This window comes from Camelina sativa, chromosome 8, assembly GCF_000633955.1.
Source record: "Camelina sativa cultivar DH55 chromosome 8, Cs, whole genome shotgun sequence".
NCBI classification, from domain to species: domain Eukaryota; kingdom Viridiplantae; phylum Streptophyta; class Magnoliopsida; order Brassicales; family Brassicaceae; genus Camelina; species Camelina sativa.
The window spans coordinates 3,192,462-3,205,891 of NC_025692.1; the positions used below are offsets into that span (position 1 = coordinate 3,192,462).

The following is a 13,430-nucleotide window of genomic DNA, read 5'->3' on the forward strand; positions in this document are numbered from 1 at the left end:
AACACAACATGAGTGATCAAGAACTATTCATCAAAGTCGCGTCATTATCATCATCACCACCATCATCCTTATCATCATCATCGTGGTTTGGGAGGAGACATAATAATGATGGGAAGATGGTGGTGAAGGTGGCTTTCATGTTCATGACAGGTGGAAGACTTCCATTGGCTGGCTTGTGGGAGAAGTTCTTTGAAGGACATGAAGGGTTTTATTCCATATATGTCCATACTAATCCACCTTTTCAAGATTCTTTCCCACAAACTTCTGTCTTCTATTCAAGAAGAATCCCAAGCCAGGTGATGATTTAACAGCTTCAATTAGTTAAATTACCTCTTTCTCTTTTCTTAATTACTCTATTCATCTTTAGTTACCCCCTATTACATGATTAGTATACATCCAAATCAGGAATTATTAGTTCTCCATAGATATATTATCTCTTGGATTTGACAGGTTGGTTTTTCACGTGGCACGTGTATGAATCTTGATTCGACCCTTGCATAATGGTCCATGAGGCATGAAGGCATGAACCCATTTGATATTATTCTAACATAAATACATTTCTTAATCTTGTTAAGAAAATTCTAACGTAGACTATTCTCACTAGCTAAGAACAATACAGAGAGAATAGACTTAACTTGCATCTCAATATAACATTTCTAGATATTATATAAACATTAAAAGTCGTATGAATCGAAGCTTTTTTTACGTTTTATACTATACGTACGATGCATAAAGAAACCTGAATTAAAAAAAATACCAACAAAAAAGCTTAAATTTTTATATATGTTTTTAAATATTATTTAAAAAAGATATTGATGTTGTTGGTTTGTGAAAATAATTGTCAAAACAGCCAGTTTACTGGGGAACATCATCAATGATAGACGCAGAGAAAAGACTATTAGGCAACGCTCTTCTCGACGAATCTAACCAAAGATTTGTCCTCTTATCCGATTCTTGCATCCCACTCTACAATTTCACAACCATCTACGATTACTTAACCGGCACAAACCTCAGCTTCATTGGCTCGTTCGACGACCCAAGAAAATCAGGTAGAGGCCGTTACAACCGTAATATGTATCCACAAATCAACATCACACATTGGCGAAAAGGATCGCAGTGGTTCGAAACAACTCGAGAACTTGCTCTTCACATCATCGCAGACACGTTCTACTACAAAATATTCGATCAGCATTGTAAACCGCCTTGTTACATGGACGAGCACTATATCCCAACTCTAGTTCACATGTTGCATGGAGAGATGTCCTCGAACCGGACCTTGACTTGGGTCGATTGGTCAAAAGTCGGTCCACATCCTGGTCGGTTTATTTGGCCTGATATAACCGATGAGTTTCTTAACCGAATCCGGTTTACGGACGAGTGTGTCTATCATGGCCGTGGCGGAGAGAACATTACAACTTCGAAGTGTTTTTTATTTGCGAGGAAATTTACAGCCGAGACTTTAGAACCATTGTTAAGAATTTCTCCTGTAGTTCTTGGTTTTGGTCCATAATTATCTCAAAATTGTGATTTTTTTTTTTTTTTAATTTTCAATTAGTAAATAGAGAGTATTAAGCTAAGAATGTGCTAATATTGTATTTTAGAAGTTTACATTAGCCAGTAATTAATAATATTTTATCTTATCCATGGGGGTTTTGTCGCTTTGTGAGCCATTGGTGTCTCCTTTGAGTGTAATGCGGAAACCGCAAAGTTGCAGACTTTACTCAAATGCAAACTTCACTGTTCCTATCGGCGCGAGCTTTTCCATCTTTGATCACTAACTCATCCTTAAACCCTAATCAAAACCCCTCGAATGCGGCTAAAACCCCTCAATTTGATCAATTTAGGGAGAAGAACAGAGGACTCTCCTCTGATGCTGTGATTAAGGTTCCGACTGCTCCATGGATGAAAGGTCCTATCTTTCTTCGACCCGATGAGATTCTCGAAACTGAGAAGAGGAACAAGCCACGAAAAGTTGAAGAGAAGACGTTCAAGGCGTTGAATCGTAGAGAGAGTGGTGTCAGGGGAAGGAAAGCGATGAAGAGAATCGTGCGTTATGTCGAGAAGCTTGATGAAAGCTGCGATTTTGAAGATACCCAGATGGATGATTTGAGTGAATTCGAGTATTTAGGTCGAGTTGCGGAGAGAACCACCGAGTTGTATGAGAAGAGACGTGGCGGGAGAATGCCATGGGAAAGAGAAGAAGAGAGGTTTGTATTGCGGAGGACGAAGAAGGAGAGAGTTCAGACTACGGCTGAGCTTATCCTCGACGAAGGTTTGTTGAGTAGACTGAGAGGTGAAGCTTCGAAGATGAGAAAATGGGTGAATGTGAGAAAAGCAGGAGTTACTGAGACAGTTGTGAATGAGATTAGATTGATCTGGAGGTTGAATGAGCTTGCTATGGTGAGATTTGATGTTCCTCTTTGTAGGAATATGGAGCGAGCTCAAGAGATCATAGAGGTTTGGTTGGTTCTACTTCAATTTTCATCAGTTCAAATCCTTTGATGTTACTCTGAAATGATTTTGTCATGTTTTCAAGAATAGATGAAGACTGGAGGCTTGGTTGTGTTAAGCAAGAAGGAGTTTCTCGTTGTTTATCGAGGAGGACCGAGTTCTTCATCAGAGAAAACCGATTCAGGACGAGATGAGATTAGCTCATCATTGTACGAGAGAGAAGCTGATAGGTTGTTGGATGGTTTAGGGCCTCGATATATGGATTGGTGGATGAGAAGACCGTTTCCTGTTGATGCTGACTTGCTTCCTGAAGTGGTTAATGGATATACAACTCCATCTAGACGTTGTCCACCAAACACTAGAGCTAAGCTAAGCGATGAAGAGCTCACCTACTTGAGAAACATTGCTCAAGCTTTACCGTTTCATTTCGTCCTTGGTAATTTGCCCACGCTACTTAAGCTCTCTTCTTCGCTTTGTTTGTGCACAATGAAGTTAAGCTTCAGGGAGAATTGTTCATATGTGTCCTGAAGAAATCATATAAGAATGAGGGAATTTGGTCAAAATAGATATTCTTTTTAACAAAAGATGAACAAGTTCTTGACTAGATCAATAATTTGAGAAGAGATAAGATCAAGAAATGGATCTCTTGCTTGCCAGAATTTGCAACATTTCATGTTTAAGGTCTCTGTCTTTGTTCGTTTCATTTGCGTATACTACTTATTCTCATTCTCTTTGCATTGGTATTTACTAAGTGCTGTTCTCTTTGCATTTGCTTACGGTTTTCTCCATCGAGTTTTCAGCAGTCTATTTTCTTCTTCTTAATTTGTGAAGGAAGGAACCATGGGTTACAAGGTTTAGCTTCCGCTATTGTGAAACTATGGGAGAGAAGTATTATTGCAAAGATTGCAATCAAATGGGGAGCTCTCAATACAAACAATGAGGAAATGGCAGATAAATTGAAGGTAATTTCTTATCTTTTTTTTCTTCCTCTGGGCCAGTTTCTGAATAGATTCCAATCATTGTGGCTGATGCAAAAAAATTTGGATCTATCAATTTTTCAGCATCTCACTGGAGGAGTTTTGATACTACGAAACAGATACTTAATAATACTTTTCAGAGGCAAAGACTTCCTCACTGGAGAAGTTGCCGATTTGGTTGATGACAGAGAGAGATTACTCAGAAGCTACCAACATTTTGAAGAAACTAAACGCGAGAGCGAGATTGAAATCGTGGAGGTGGTAACAAATGGTAAGCAGTTGGAGGAAACAAGCAAAACTGGAACTTTATTAGAGTTTCAAGAACTTCAAAGAAAATTTGGTGAAATGGAGACGAGAAACCTAGAGACTGAGGCTGAGAAAGCAAGGCTAGAAAAGGAACTCAAAAGCCAAGAACACAAGCTTTCCATCGTAAGCCTTTTTAGCTTCCAAAAAAGTTGCATCATTCTAAATTTCACTTATTAATAGAAGTTCTATGGGTTGCTCCTTCTTTCTGCAGTTAAAATCAAAGATAGAGAAAGCAACAATGGAGTTGTTCAGACTGAATTCGTTATGGAAACCATCTGAGCGAGAGGATGACATCGAACTATTCACTAACGAAGAAAGAGAATGCTTGAGAAGAGTAGGGCTGAAGATGAACAGCAGCTTGGTTCTCGGTAGGAGCCGTTTGATCTATATTCTTGGCTTCTTCTTAATCCTAATCCGATGGTTATGAGATTGATTTACACAAATTTGGTATTTGTTTCATTTGTAGGTAGAAGAGGAATATTTCATGGTGTAATGGAAGGTCTGCATCAGCATTGGAAGCACAGGGAAGTTGCGAAAGTGATCACGATGCAGAAGATATTCTCGAGGGTTGTTTACACAGCGAAAGCCCTTGAAGCAGAGAGCAATGGACTACTTATCTCAGTTGAAAAACTTAAAGAAGGACACGCGATACTCATATACCGTGGCAAGAACTACAAACGTCCTTCATCAAAACTAATGGCACAGAATCTTTTGACGAAAAGAAAAGCGTTACAAAGATCTGTTGCGATGCAGCGGCTCGGCGTAAGTGAAATGATGATAGAATTTTCCTTTCTTTTTGAAAAATTGAGAGAATGTTGTGAATCCCATTTGAATTGATCTTTTCTTTTTTGGCAGTCACTGAAGTTCTTCGCTTACCAAAGAGAGAGAGCAATAGAAGCTTTGAAGGTGAGTTTGGTAAACCTTCAAGACTCTGCTTCTGAGTTAGGTTGATGCAAAATGAATTGCAAGGATGAGCTGAACAAAAGTTTACCAATGCAGATATATTTTAGCTTGACTATCTCTGTGTATCACATATTCTTTTTTCCTTCATTGTGATTACCGTGTATATATATCATGTAATGTGACTAATGTCCTTTTTGCTGTCGAAAATAATATTCTTGTCGGTCTTCATTTTTTTCTTTTTACTATTTTTCATATTTTTTCCAAATCAGTGAACAATGTTAATGGACATGATAGAAGTGGAGGAAACTGATAAATCTAAAGTTCATTATAAAAAAATTACACTCTACATAATCTACGGCACACTATGTAAAACCTAGGGACTAACATAACATTGCATTGTACAAAAAAAAATCAAGATATAGTATTATGATATACTTTACATGAAAAAACAGACACATTATTTTCTTCATTGATAAATGGATAATTCTATAACGAAATCTAACCTATCCTGACTTTGAAAAAGAAAATAGAAGATTTTAATACTAACTACATAATCTTAGAAAATCAAAATATCTAAATAAGAGATTTAATTAGTTCCTACAAAACCAAATCCAGAAATAATAAATGCAAGAGCCTGCATGTAAAGATAGATATATAACAATGTCTTCCCAAAGACAAGGTTATAGGAGGCGCAACACAAAATGTATATCCCCACCATCATCTCCTTTGAGTTTATCCTGCATCCAAAAAAAAAGAAGTGCTGACCAATTTTGAAGATGATACAAATGAAGAAGAAGGACAAATCTTTAGAATTGATTAATCACCTGTCGAGAACCCCATTGCGAGGTTTTCTTATTTGCGGAAGTAACTTAGTCTCAAGAGCATCTCCTAATTTCTCAGTGACAACCCATTCGTTCACTCTCCCTCCTTCAAGTAAACCAATGAAAGTGCCTTTGGTTCGATGCATGGCCATAACATTCTCGAACAAAACCCAAAATATCACGAGGTAGAATGATCTACATGCATACCAACATAGTTCATAAATTAATGTGCGGGCTATATATTAATTGAACAAGTGGCCAGTTAAATGTGTGGTTATAGCTAGCTAGAAACCAATAATTACTAACCTTGGAGTGGCAATGGCATTGAAGAGAGTGATCATAAAAGGAAAGTACATAGTTGACCAAGTCGGAATGTTGACTTCGGGAAAGAAAACGCTCGTAGGAAGAATGAGACAATAGAAGAAGAAGGTGAAGAAATGGACTATGATCTTCCTTACGAAAAAGAAGCTGTAGATCACATACAGTTTCTTCCAAATCGTCACTCTCTGTTCAAGATTACCAAATCAAGTTCATTAATACCAAACTTTTTAAAAAAGATATTAAGATTAAAACCATAAAAGAAACGTAATTAAAATTGGCATGCATGCACTCACGTTGGATGTTTAATTTGTCTCTCTCATAATGGAAAAAAAAAAAAAAAATTGGTGGCACGTGTGTGTACCTCACTGCCTTGGAGTGAATCAAATTAAAAGTTGGAGAATAATACTATAGTTGTATCTTTCTTTTTATTTTGGGTCAGATAGAATAAAACAGTACCTTATTGCTAATAATTTCCATAGCCATTTTTCTGAAAAGATTAGCTGGACCGCATGACCATCGATGTTGTTGGAATCTGAAAGCCTTAAATTGGCTTGGTAGCTCACTTTTCACCTACAATCGCAATCATATATTTTCATATATATATATATATATATAAACGATTTAAAGCTAAGTTATTTGATATCCACACGTTAATACATAATTCTTTATATTATTCCATTATTCCTGTGGGAATTAAATCATGTGCTGCAACAGTGCATAAAGTGGGTGCACAGCAACAACACATGTGTGAGTATGTGACGAATATTAATTAAGATTTGGACTGGTTTTATACGAGGTTAAATTTGTTTTTTTTTCTTCTTTTATATTACAGATAGTCCAAAAGAATTGAAAATACCGCAACGTCGTTGACGAAAACAAATCTCCAGCCGTGTAGACCGACACGTACGGCCAAGTCCATGTCTTCGACGGTGGTTCGGTCTTTCCAACCTCCTGCTTCTTCCATTGCGGCCATTCTCCATACACCCGCAGTACCTGTAAAAATTATATTGATGTAACAGTGTAAGAAACAAAACTATATATATTCAGAGATTTTGCAAAAATTACGAGATCAATTTAAATGTGTATATTTTCAATATTTGTGCATATTATTGTCAATTGGTTTTGGGTAGAAACAAATGTGGCTTGTTTTTTTTTGCTAGCAATTGTTAGTAAAAAAAAGAGTGTAAGTTAGAAAGAATAAAAAAATTGGAGAGGATCTAAGAAATATGAAGTTTTTTTTTAATAAATGTTGACAAGGATTTACCATTGAAGCCAAAGAAGGCATGTCTAGTGGATCCCGATTCTTGCTCTGCCGTGAAATGGTAATTGAGAGACATCTCCTGCATCCTAGTCATCAAGCACTTCTTTGCGTTCACTGCACCAATGAATAGCTTCTTTAATCATATATATGACTATATATGGTCAGTAAACGCATATATGATCCTCAAATATGACAATGAATGGAAATTTTTTTGTTTGTATAAACTGCAAGTAATCATATACCAAATTTCCATCGGGCTTGAACAAGAGCAAGCTCGGGATTGTGGATGAGAAATGGGATACTGCGGTGGAGGTAGTCGGGCTCTGGCTGGAAATCAGCATCGAAGATGGCAATGTAAGCGCATTGTTTGACGTAGCTATGCCTCATGCCTTGTTTAAGAGCTCCAGCTTTATAGCCATTTCTATTGTCTCTCCTCTCACATTTTATGTTAATGCCTTTTCTTGCCCATTTCCCACACTCTATGTTCACCATTTCCTGCAATTAGTAACACAGTAAACGATAGATATCATTGTGGTTATAAGAAAAAACACAACATTTTAATTGTTTTAATAAATCTAGCTTATTTGGAATTTTTGATTTTTTTCTTAAAAGTTAAAATAATAAAAACTCTCACTAGTAATTAATTAATTAATAGCATGTGTTTAGAACAATGAATATAAATGTACCATGATAGTGGGATCAGTGGAATCGTCTAAAACTTGAATGATTAGTCGATCCAATGGCCATATGAGTCCGCAAGCAGCACCAATGGATAACTGAAACACCTGTGGGAGTTAAAGGTTACTTAAAAGCTGCATCACTATCTAAGATTATAAATAACTGAATACAAATTCATAAAACTATAAGTAAATACGTACCTCTCGTTCGTTGTACATTGGGATTTGGACAAGAACCATGGGATAGTTTTGATCTCCGAGCTCCATGTCCTCTTGCATTGCCTCCCATTTGTAGATCTTCTCGGGTTTGCGTTTAAACAACTTAACGTAAAATACTACAATGTTCATATATAAACTCTCTACGAAAACTAACAGTGAGATGACCAAACACATAGCCACCAAACACTTGAATATAGGAACTAGAAGTAGACTACTCATTTTTCTCCACCACATCATAGTCTCCATGCTTATTTATATATATACTGATCTTCTCTTCACACCATTATATGCTTCAAGCTTTTTTTCTCTAAAAGTTGCAGCTGCAACCTCAATTATTCTCTGGCCGGGAAAAGAAAATTTAACTATTCTCCTCGGAATGAAGAAGTGGGAGTGAGATAGAATTTTGAGATTGGGGTATTTCTTGTTCTGTCGATAAGTGACTGACTATACATAGATTCTCTTTTTTTGTTTAATCAAGTAATTTGTCTTTAGTTTTTTTTTAGAGGTTTTGTTTCTATTTCGATTCGTCGTCGTTTACGGAATTATGTGGACCAGATCTAGAACATTATGATAGCTAGTGGGAACAACAAGATGAGAAAAGGACCAAACAATGTTTATAACTTTAATCAGTCTAACTATTTTTTTATTCATAACTTGCATGTGATACTTTTACACATGTTACAACTGGCTACATATACATACGCCTAATTGAATCGGTATCGGATACCGCCTTGACAATCTACATTACATTAGTATTCGATCACGCATCTATCTATAGTCATCTTTTAACTTTCATTCTGTTAAATATATACTAGCTGCAAATACATCATATAATATGTTAAATTTTATCATACATTTATACAAGTACAACTTTAAAACGTACAATGCAATGCTAGGTGCGCTAAAAAATAAACCGCGCGAAGCATGTTTTATTTGAAGGTAGATACACAAATTAACGCGTTTGAACTGAAAACAAATAGTAGTAAGTATAAGAGAATATCTAGAAGATATGTAAATCTATCATAATCATATCAATGATTTGTAAATATGCTATATAATCTCACTAGTTAGGAAAGTAGGTTAAATGTTATTCCTATATATATGCTTGTACATTGTAACCATATTTTTATGAGAATCAATATATAATTCTTCCATTCGTAGACTCATCAATCTCTAACATGGTATCAAGTTTAGATCTAACGATCAAACTGTTTTATTTTTATTTTATGTTATTAAGCAAAGTGTTTCTACATTCAAGTTCATCATGAACTTCTCTTTGTTCAGATCTATGATCTCTAAATCTAAGTCAAATGCTTCTTCTTTTTATCTTTCATTCAAGCTTCTTATGAGCCTCAGCCAAGTGCTTCTGCAATTCAAGTTCATCATGAACCTCTGAATCTAAGCTATCAAGTTTTTTTTTTTTTTTAAGCTATCAAGTTTTTTTTTTTTTTGTGTTCAGATCTATCATCATTGATCTCTCACTCTAAACTAAGTGCTTCATCTTTTTATTCTAAAAAAAAAATGTTTTTCTCATTCAAGCTTCTTATGAGCCTTTGAATCAAACCATAGTACTTCTTTAAATTATTTTTTTATTTTTTTAAAAAACCATCTTATTTTCAAGTTTTCAAGCCATCGATACTTCATCAAAATTTTATTTGTTATTTTTTCAATTCACTAAAAAAAAATCAAACAAAATCACGTCAGCTTACAACCATCACCCGATCTATACAGGATCTAACTTCGTCACCACCAAGATATCGAAAGCAAGATTGGATGGTGTTGTTCAAGCACGAGCTCTACCATTCTACTAAGATCAATCTCAAGCCATTAGTTCCACATTTCACTACCTTGAGATTGAGGGGGCGTATAAGAAGATATCTAGAAGATATGTAAATCTATCATAATCATATCAATGATTTGTAAATATTCTATATGATCTCACTAGTTAGGAAAGTAGGTTAAATGTTATTCCTATATATATGCTTGTACATTGTAACCATATTCTTATGAGAGTCAATATACAATTCTTCCATCCTAGACTCTCATCAATCTCTAACAGTAACCACTATAGAAATGCGTTTGAAGTGAGAAAGAATCAAAGTCTTAACTATACATATTACTATATTAGTGCAGTGGCAACCATAATCTCGACAAAATAAATAAACGTGAGTTAAAAGACAAGTACCAGTGTAAAATAATTAAGCAATGCTGTAATTTTGAGAACAAAAACAATTAATGTTCTGTCTGTGAAATTAAGAATGGACAACCCGGTTGTCACAACTGTAATCTGATCCCCTAGTTGTTTCGTATGAAAGAGTCAAATCATTTGAACGCAAACATGTTTTTTACTTATGTCTCACTGGTGAGAACGTAACCGGAGTAAACCAGTACGATTGGGTCAGTAAGGACGAGATGGATTTATTGCTCTGAATAAAACAATTCCCTAATTATTGGAATTATTTAATCCTATTTTCCTTAGTCTAATAGGAACCACCACAACTTATCTTATCTTATCATTATTTCTTTCTCCTTTGTAAATATTATCACAAACTCAAGTGACCCGATTATTAGATTTGATCGCATCTATCTTTCAATGGTGTGTTGCGTTGAAATGATTGAATCTTCTCGTTGGCAAGGAAGGGTACACAAACTTTTATATATAACCTTTGGGAAAAGTCAGATCTGAGAAATGTCCTTTGCACTATGTTCCACTTGACTTAACCATGACTCGCGCCGTGTGGTTTGTCCCTTTCACAAGCAAGTGGCAAATGTCAACTATTTAACCATGACTCGCGCCGTGTGGTTTACGCGCTTTTGTAGAGAAAATGTAAAACCTCGACAAGGCTTAGTGGCTTACCAAACCAAAACGGGCTTAGAGCCAGCCGGGGTATTGTTGTTGATTGTTTCCATCAAGCGTATTAAGGCCCATTTATAACATTAGCTTTTTTGGGTATATTTTGTAAAATGTCTAGAAGGGTTTTTTCTTTTCTTTATTCCAAATCATTTTAACGACCCTTAAAAAAGACCTGAGTACACACGAAAACTATCGTAGTGGAGGAGTATATATTTATACTACAAGAATTTAAATGGCAAACTAGGATATACCCTAAAGATGATCATCTGACAAAAAGAAAGGAAAGACAAACTTTAGGACGAAGCAAATGCGTGTCTCCTCCTCATGGGCATTGCATGATGCATGGCTAACCTATTTTATCATTTTGCCCACCACAAACCTAAACACCCCAAATCATTTTTATTGACTCTTTCTCTCTACACAGCCGTTGCGAACTTTCCTATAATTTCATGTCTAGTTACAACACTTGATTTTTTGGAACTAACTTGGTTCCCCGTGGATCGAAATTCCAGCCAACACCCTGATTCAGCTATGGCTGAAGCCAGTCCCAATCGTCCCCCTCCTTTTCCCCTCTACCTTCCTGACTCCAATCATTTTCCTTCTTTGTCTGACTTTCCTCCCCTTTCCCCAAATTCTATTTCCCCCTCTTCTCAATCCCCCCTCCAATACTCTCCTCAAACTGCTTGCATTGAGCCTGAGAGAGTGGTCCTAGCGCTCCCTGTCCAACATAAATCAACTCCTGTGGTGGTGAACCCCCAGGCTCAAGCCCTCCTTAACATTTACAATCAAACTTTGAAACTCAACTCTAGATCTAGTAACAGTGCTACAATACCTTTCAAGGTTGCAGCTCAAACTGATGGCCTATTACCACGACCTCTGCCAAAGGTTACTCGACGAGTAATTGGTCAAGAAAAATCACTAACAGCCTCTCCAATCTCCATGAAGCCTCACCAAGCTTTCGAACCTTCTTCAGTGAGCACCTCCGGAACTGGATCTGGATCTCCCCAAGCTGATTCAGTTACTATCCAAACTAAATGTTCCCCTACTTCCCTCCCACCCTTGCTCCCAAGTCCACACTCGATTATCCCCACCCTCCCTTCGCAAACATAACCCTCGCCAGAACCCTCTCCTGACTCCTCTCCTGAACCCTCTCCTAAAGCTCAACTACAGAACCCTCCCCTTTCTTCTGCCCCAACTCATCTAAAACCTCCACTACAACCTTTTTCTGCTCCAACTCATCTTCATCCTCCTTCTACTGCCCTCCCAGAGCCTGTAACGATGGCCCAGAAGCTTAAACAGGTCTCCGACATATCGCTTCAGCGACTTGCTCCTCCTACTTACTCCTCTGAAGGAAAACCTAGAATTGTCATCCCAGACTCAGTGTTCGAAGAAGGAGCACAAATTCATAAAGACTTTATCATAGGTAGGTTTAAAGGAAGACTTCCAACTTACAAGCATATCTAGAGCGTCCTCAGTCACATGTGGGGACGCGGACAACGGCTTGAGGTGCATTTGAATCACGCCAATAACTCCATACTAGTAAGGCTACCAAATGAGTATATTCGAACCAAGGTCCTCGAGAAGAAGCTATGGTATATAGGAGAATGTATGTTCCTTGTTGCTCAGTGGGACTCTACTGGTGGTGCAAAAACTGACTTGGATGCTATCCCCATTTGGGCACATCTTAAAGGCATGCCCTTCGACCTAATGCACCAAAAAGGGATAAGTCTAGTGGCGGGCCTGGTTGGTGAACCAAAAGAAATGGATGAATTCACACGCAACTTGGTCAGTATCTCTGAAGCACATGTTAAGGTGGAAAGGAATCTAAATCAACCATTACCTTCTTCGGTTGAAATTGAACGATCAAATGGTGAAGTCATCACCATTGCAGTCGAATACCCTTGGATCCCTCCCACATGCTCTCATTGTAAGGGGATCGGACATGTTGTTCGTTACTGCCCTAGTGTTGCCCCAACCTGGACTCCTGCACAAAATCCAAAACCAGCGTCAAATAGAAGAAGTAATGATCCTTCTGTAAAGGGTAAAGAACATGCGGTTACTTCTCCCACTACTACTGCTCCTGCGGCGGTTGATATGGCGGGTTGTTCCAGTGACCCTGCAAAGACTCCCTCAGCCCTGACAAACCACAACAACAATGTCACTCCATCAAAAACTGCCTCAATCCAGCCTTCTAAAAACTCTTCTCCTGCACCAATGGATATTTCCACCACACCCTTGCCTCTGTCAAAGGAAACTGTCTCCAACCCTTTTGAAGTCCTTGCTGAACCAGTCTACCATATAAACCCACCCCCTCCACCTTCCTCCACAACTTCATCTAATCCGCATCCCACCCCCTCCCCTAACCCTTCCATTGTTTCCTCACCCCCGCTGGAACCTGCAAAAATTACCCCTTCTCTATCTGTGGTGTCTCCTCACCGCTCCTAAATCCACCCCTAACCCTAAACCATGTATATACAACCATTTTTTTGGAACATCCGAGGTCTAAATGATCTGGATAAACATCGACCTTTTTCTAACTGGCTTGCAACCCATAAGCCTCTTTTTGGTGCTATCTTAGAAACCCATATCAAGGAACCAAATTTGAACAGAGTTATGAACCTTACCTGTCCTGTTTGGCAA

General features: G+C 37.5%; 3 protein-coding genes across 5 annotated transcripts in view; 2 read left to right on the forward strand and 1 right to left on the reverse strand.

Annotated features, from left to right (window-relative positions):
- The window catches only part of LOC104705905, a 3,691-nt gene extending 2,047 nt beyond the window's left edge, over positions 1 to 1,644 (forward strand). Inside the window, exons 2-3 of one of the 3 annotated variants that reach the window (XM_010421998.1) lie at positions 151 to 296; positions 851 to 1,644. In XM_010421998.1, coding sequence (XP_010420300.1) covers positions 151 to 296; positions 851 to 1,510 — 806 coding nt within the window. In that variant the 3' untranslated portion in view covers positions 1,511 to 1,644. Of the gene's footprint in view, positions 1 to 8; positions 297 to 850 lie in introns of all 3 variants that reach the window. The other 2 variants (XM_010421999.1, XM_010421997.1) reach the window with 2 other exon arrangements.
- Positions 1,636 to 4,866, forward strand: LOC104705904 (chloroplastic group IIA intron splicing facilitator CRS1, chloroplastic-like). The gene is made up of 7 exons (XM_010421996.1): positions 1,636 to 2,457; positions 2,542 to 2,887; positions 3,283 to 3,413; positions 3,513 to 3,857; positions 3,946 to 4,102; positions 4,201 to 4,496; positions 4,590 to 4,866. The coding sequence occupies exons 1-7, from the start codon at positions 1,726 to 1,728 to the stop codon at positions 4,683 to 4,685; spliced, it is 2,103 nt and encodes a 700-aa protein (XP_010420298.1). The 5' UTR covers positions 1,636 to 1,725; the 3' UTR covers positions 4,686 to 4,866.
- Positions 5,043 to 8,382, reverse strand: LOC104705906 (probable mannan synthase 11). The gene is made up of 9 exons (XM_010422000.2): positions 7,919 to 8,382; positions 7,727 to 7,825; positions 7,283 to 7,535; positions 7,044 to 7,154; positions 6,636 to 6,772; positions 6,236 to 6,349; positions 5,765 to 5,964; positions 5,462 to 5,653; positions 5,043 to 5,374 (listed from the first exon to the last, which is right to left on the reverse strand). Exons 1-9 carry the CDS (start codon positions 8,180 to 8,182, stop codon positions 5,224 to 5,226), a joined length of 1,521 nt encoding a protein of 506 aa, XP_010420302.1. The 5' UTR covers positions 8,183 to 8,382; the 3' UTR covers positions 5,043 to 5,223.

Excerpts from the sequence above, each read along its gene's own strand:
- LOC104705904 (XM_010421996.1), top strand. The coding sequence starts at position 1,726 with ATGCAAACTTCACTGTTCCTATCGGCGCGAGCTTTTCCATCTTTGATC. Across the intron at positions 3,414-3,512 it reads AAATGGCAGATAAATTGAAG|CATCTCACTGGAGGAGTTTT; the intron begins GTAATTTCTTAT and ends TCAATTTTTCAG. Across the intron at positions 4,103-4,200 it reads GAACAGCAGCTTGGTTCTCG|GTAGAAGAGGAATATTTCAT; the intron begins GTAGGAGCCGTT and ends TTTCATTTGTAG.
- LOC104705906 (XM_010422000.2), bottom strand. The coding sequence starts at position 8,182 with ATGGAGACTATGATGTGGTGGAGAAAAATGAGTAGTCTACTTCTAGTT. Across the intron at positions 6,773-7,043 it reads TGCCTTCTTTGGCTTCAATG|GTACTGCGGGTGTATGGAGA; the intron begins GTAAATCCTTGT and ends TAATTTTTACAG. Across the intron at positions 5,965-6,235 it reads TGGAAATTATTAGCAATAAG|AGAGTGACGATTTGGAAGAA; the intron begins GTACTGTTTTAT and ends AATCTTGAACAG.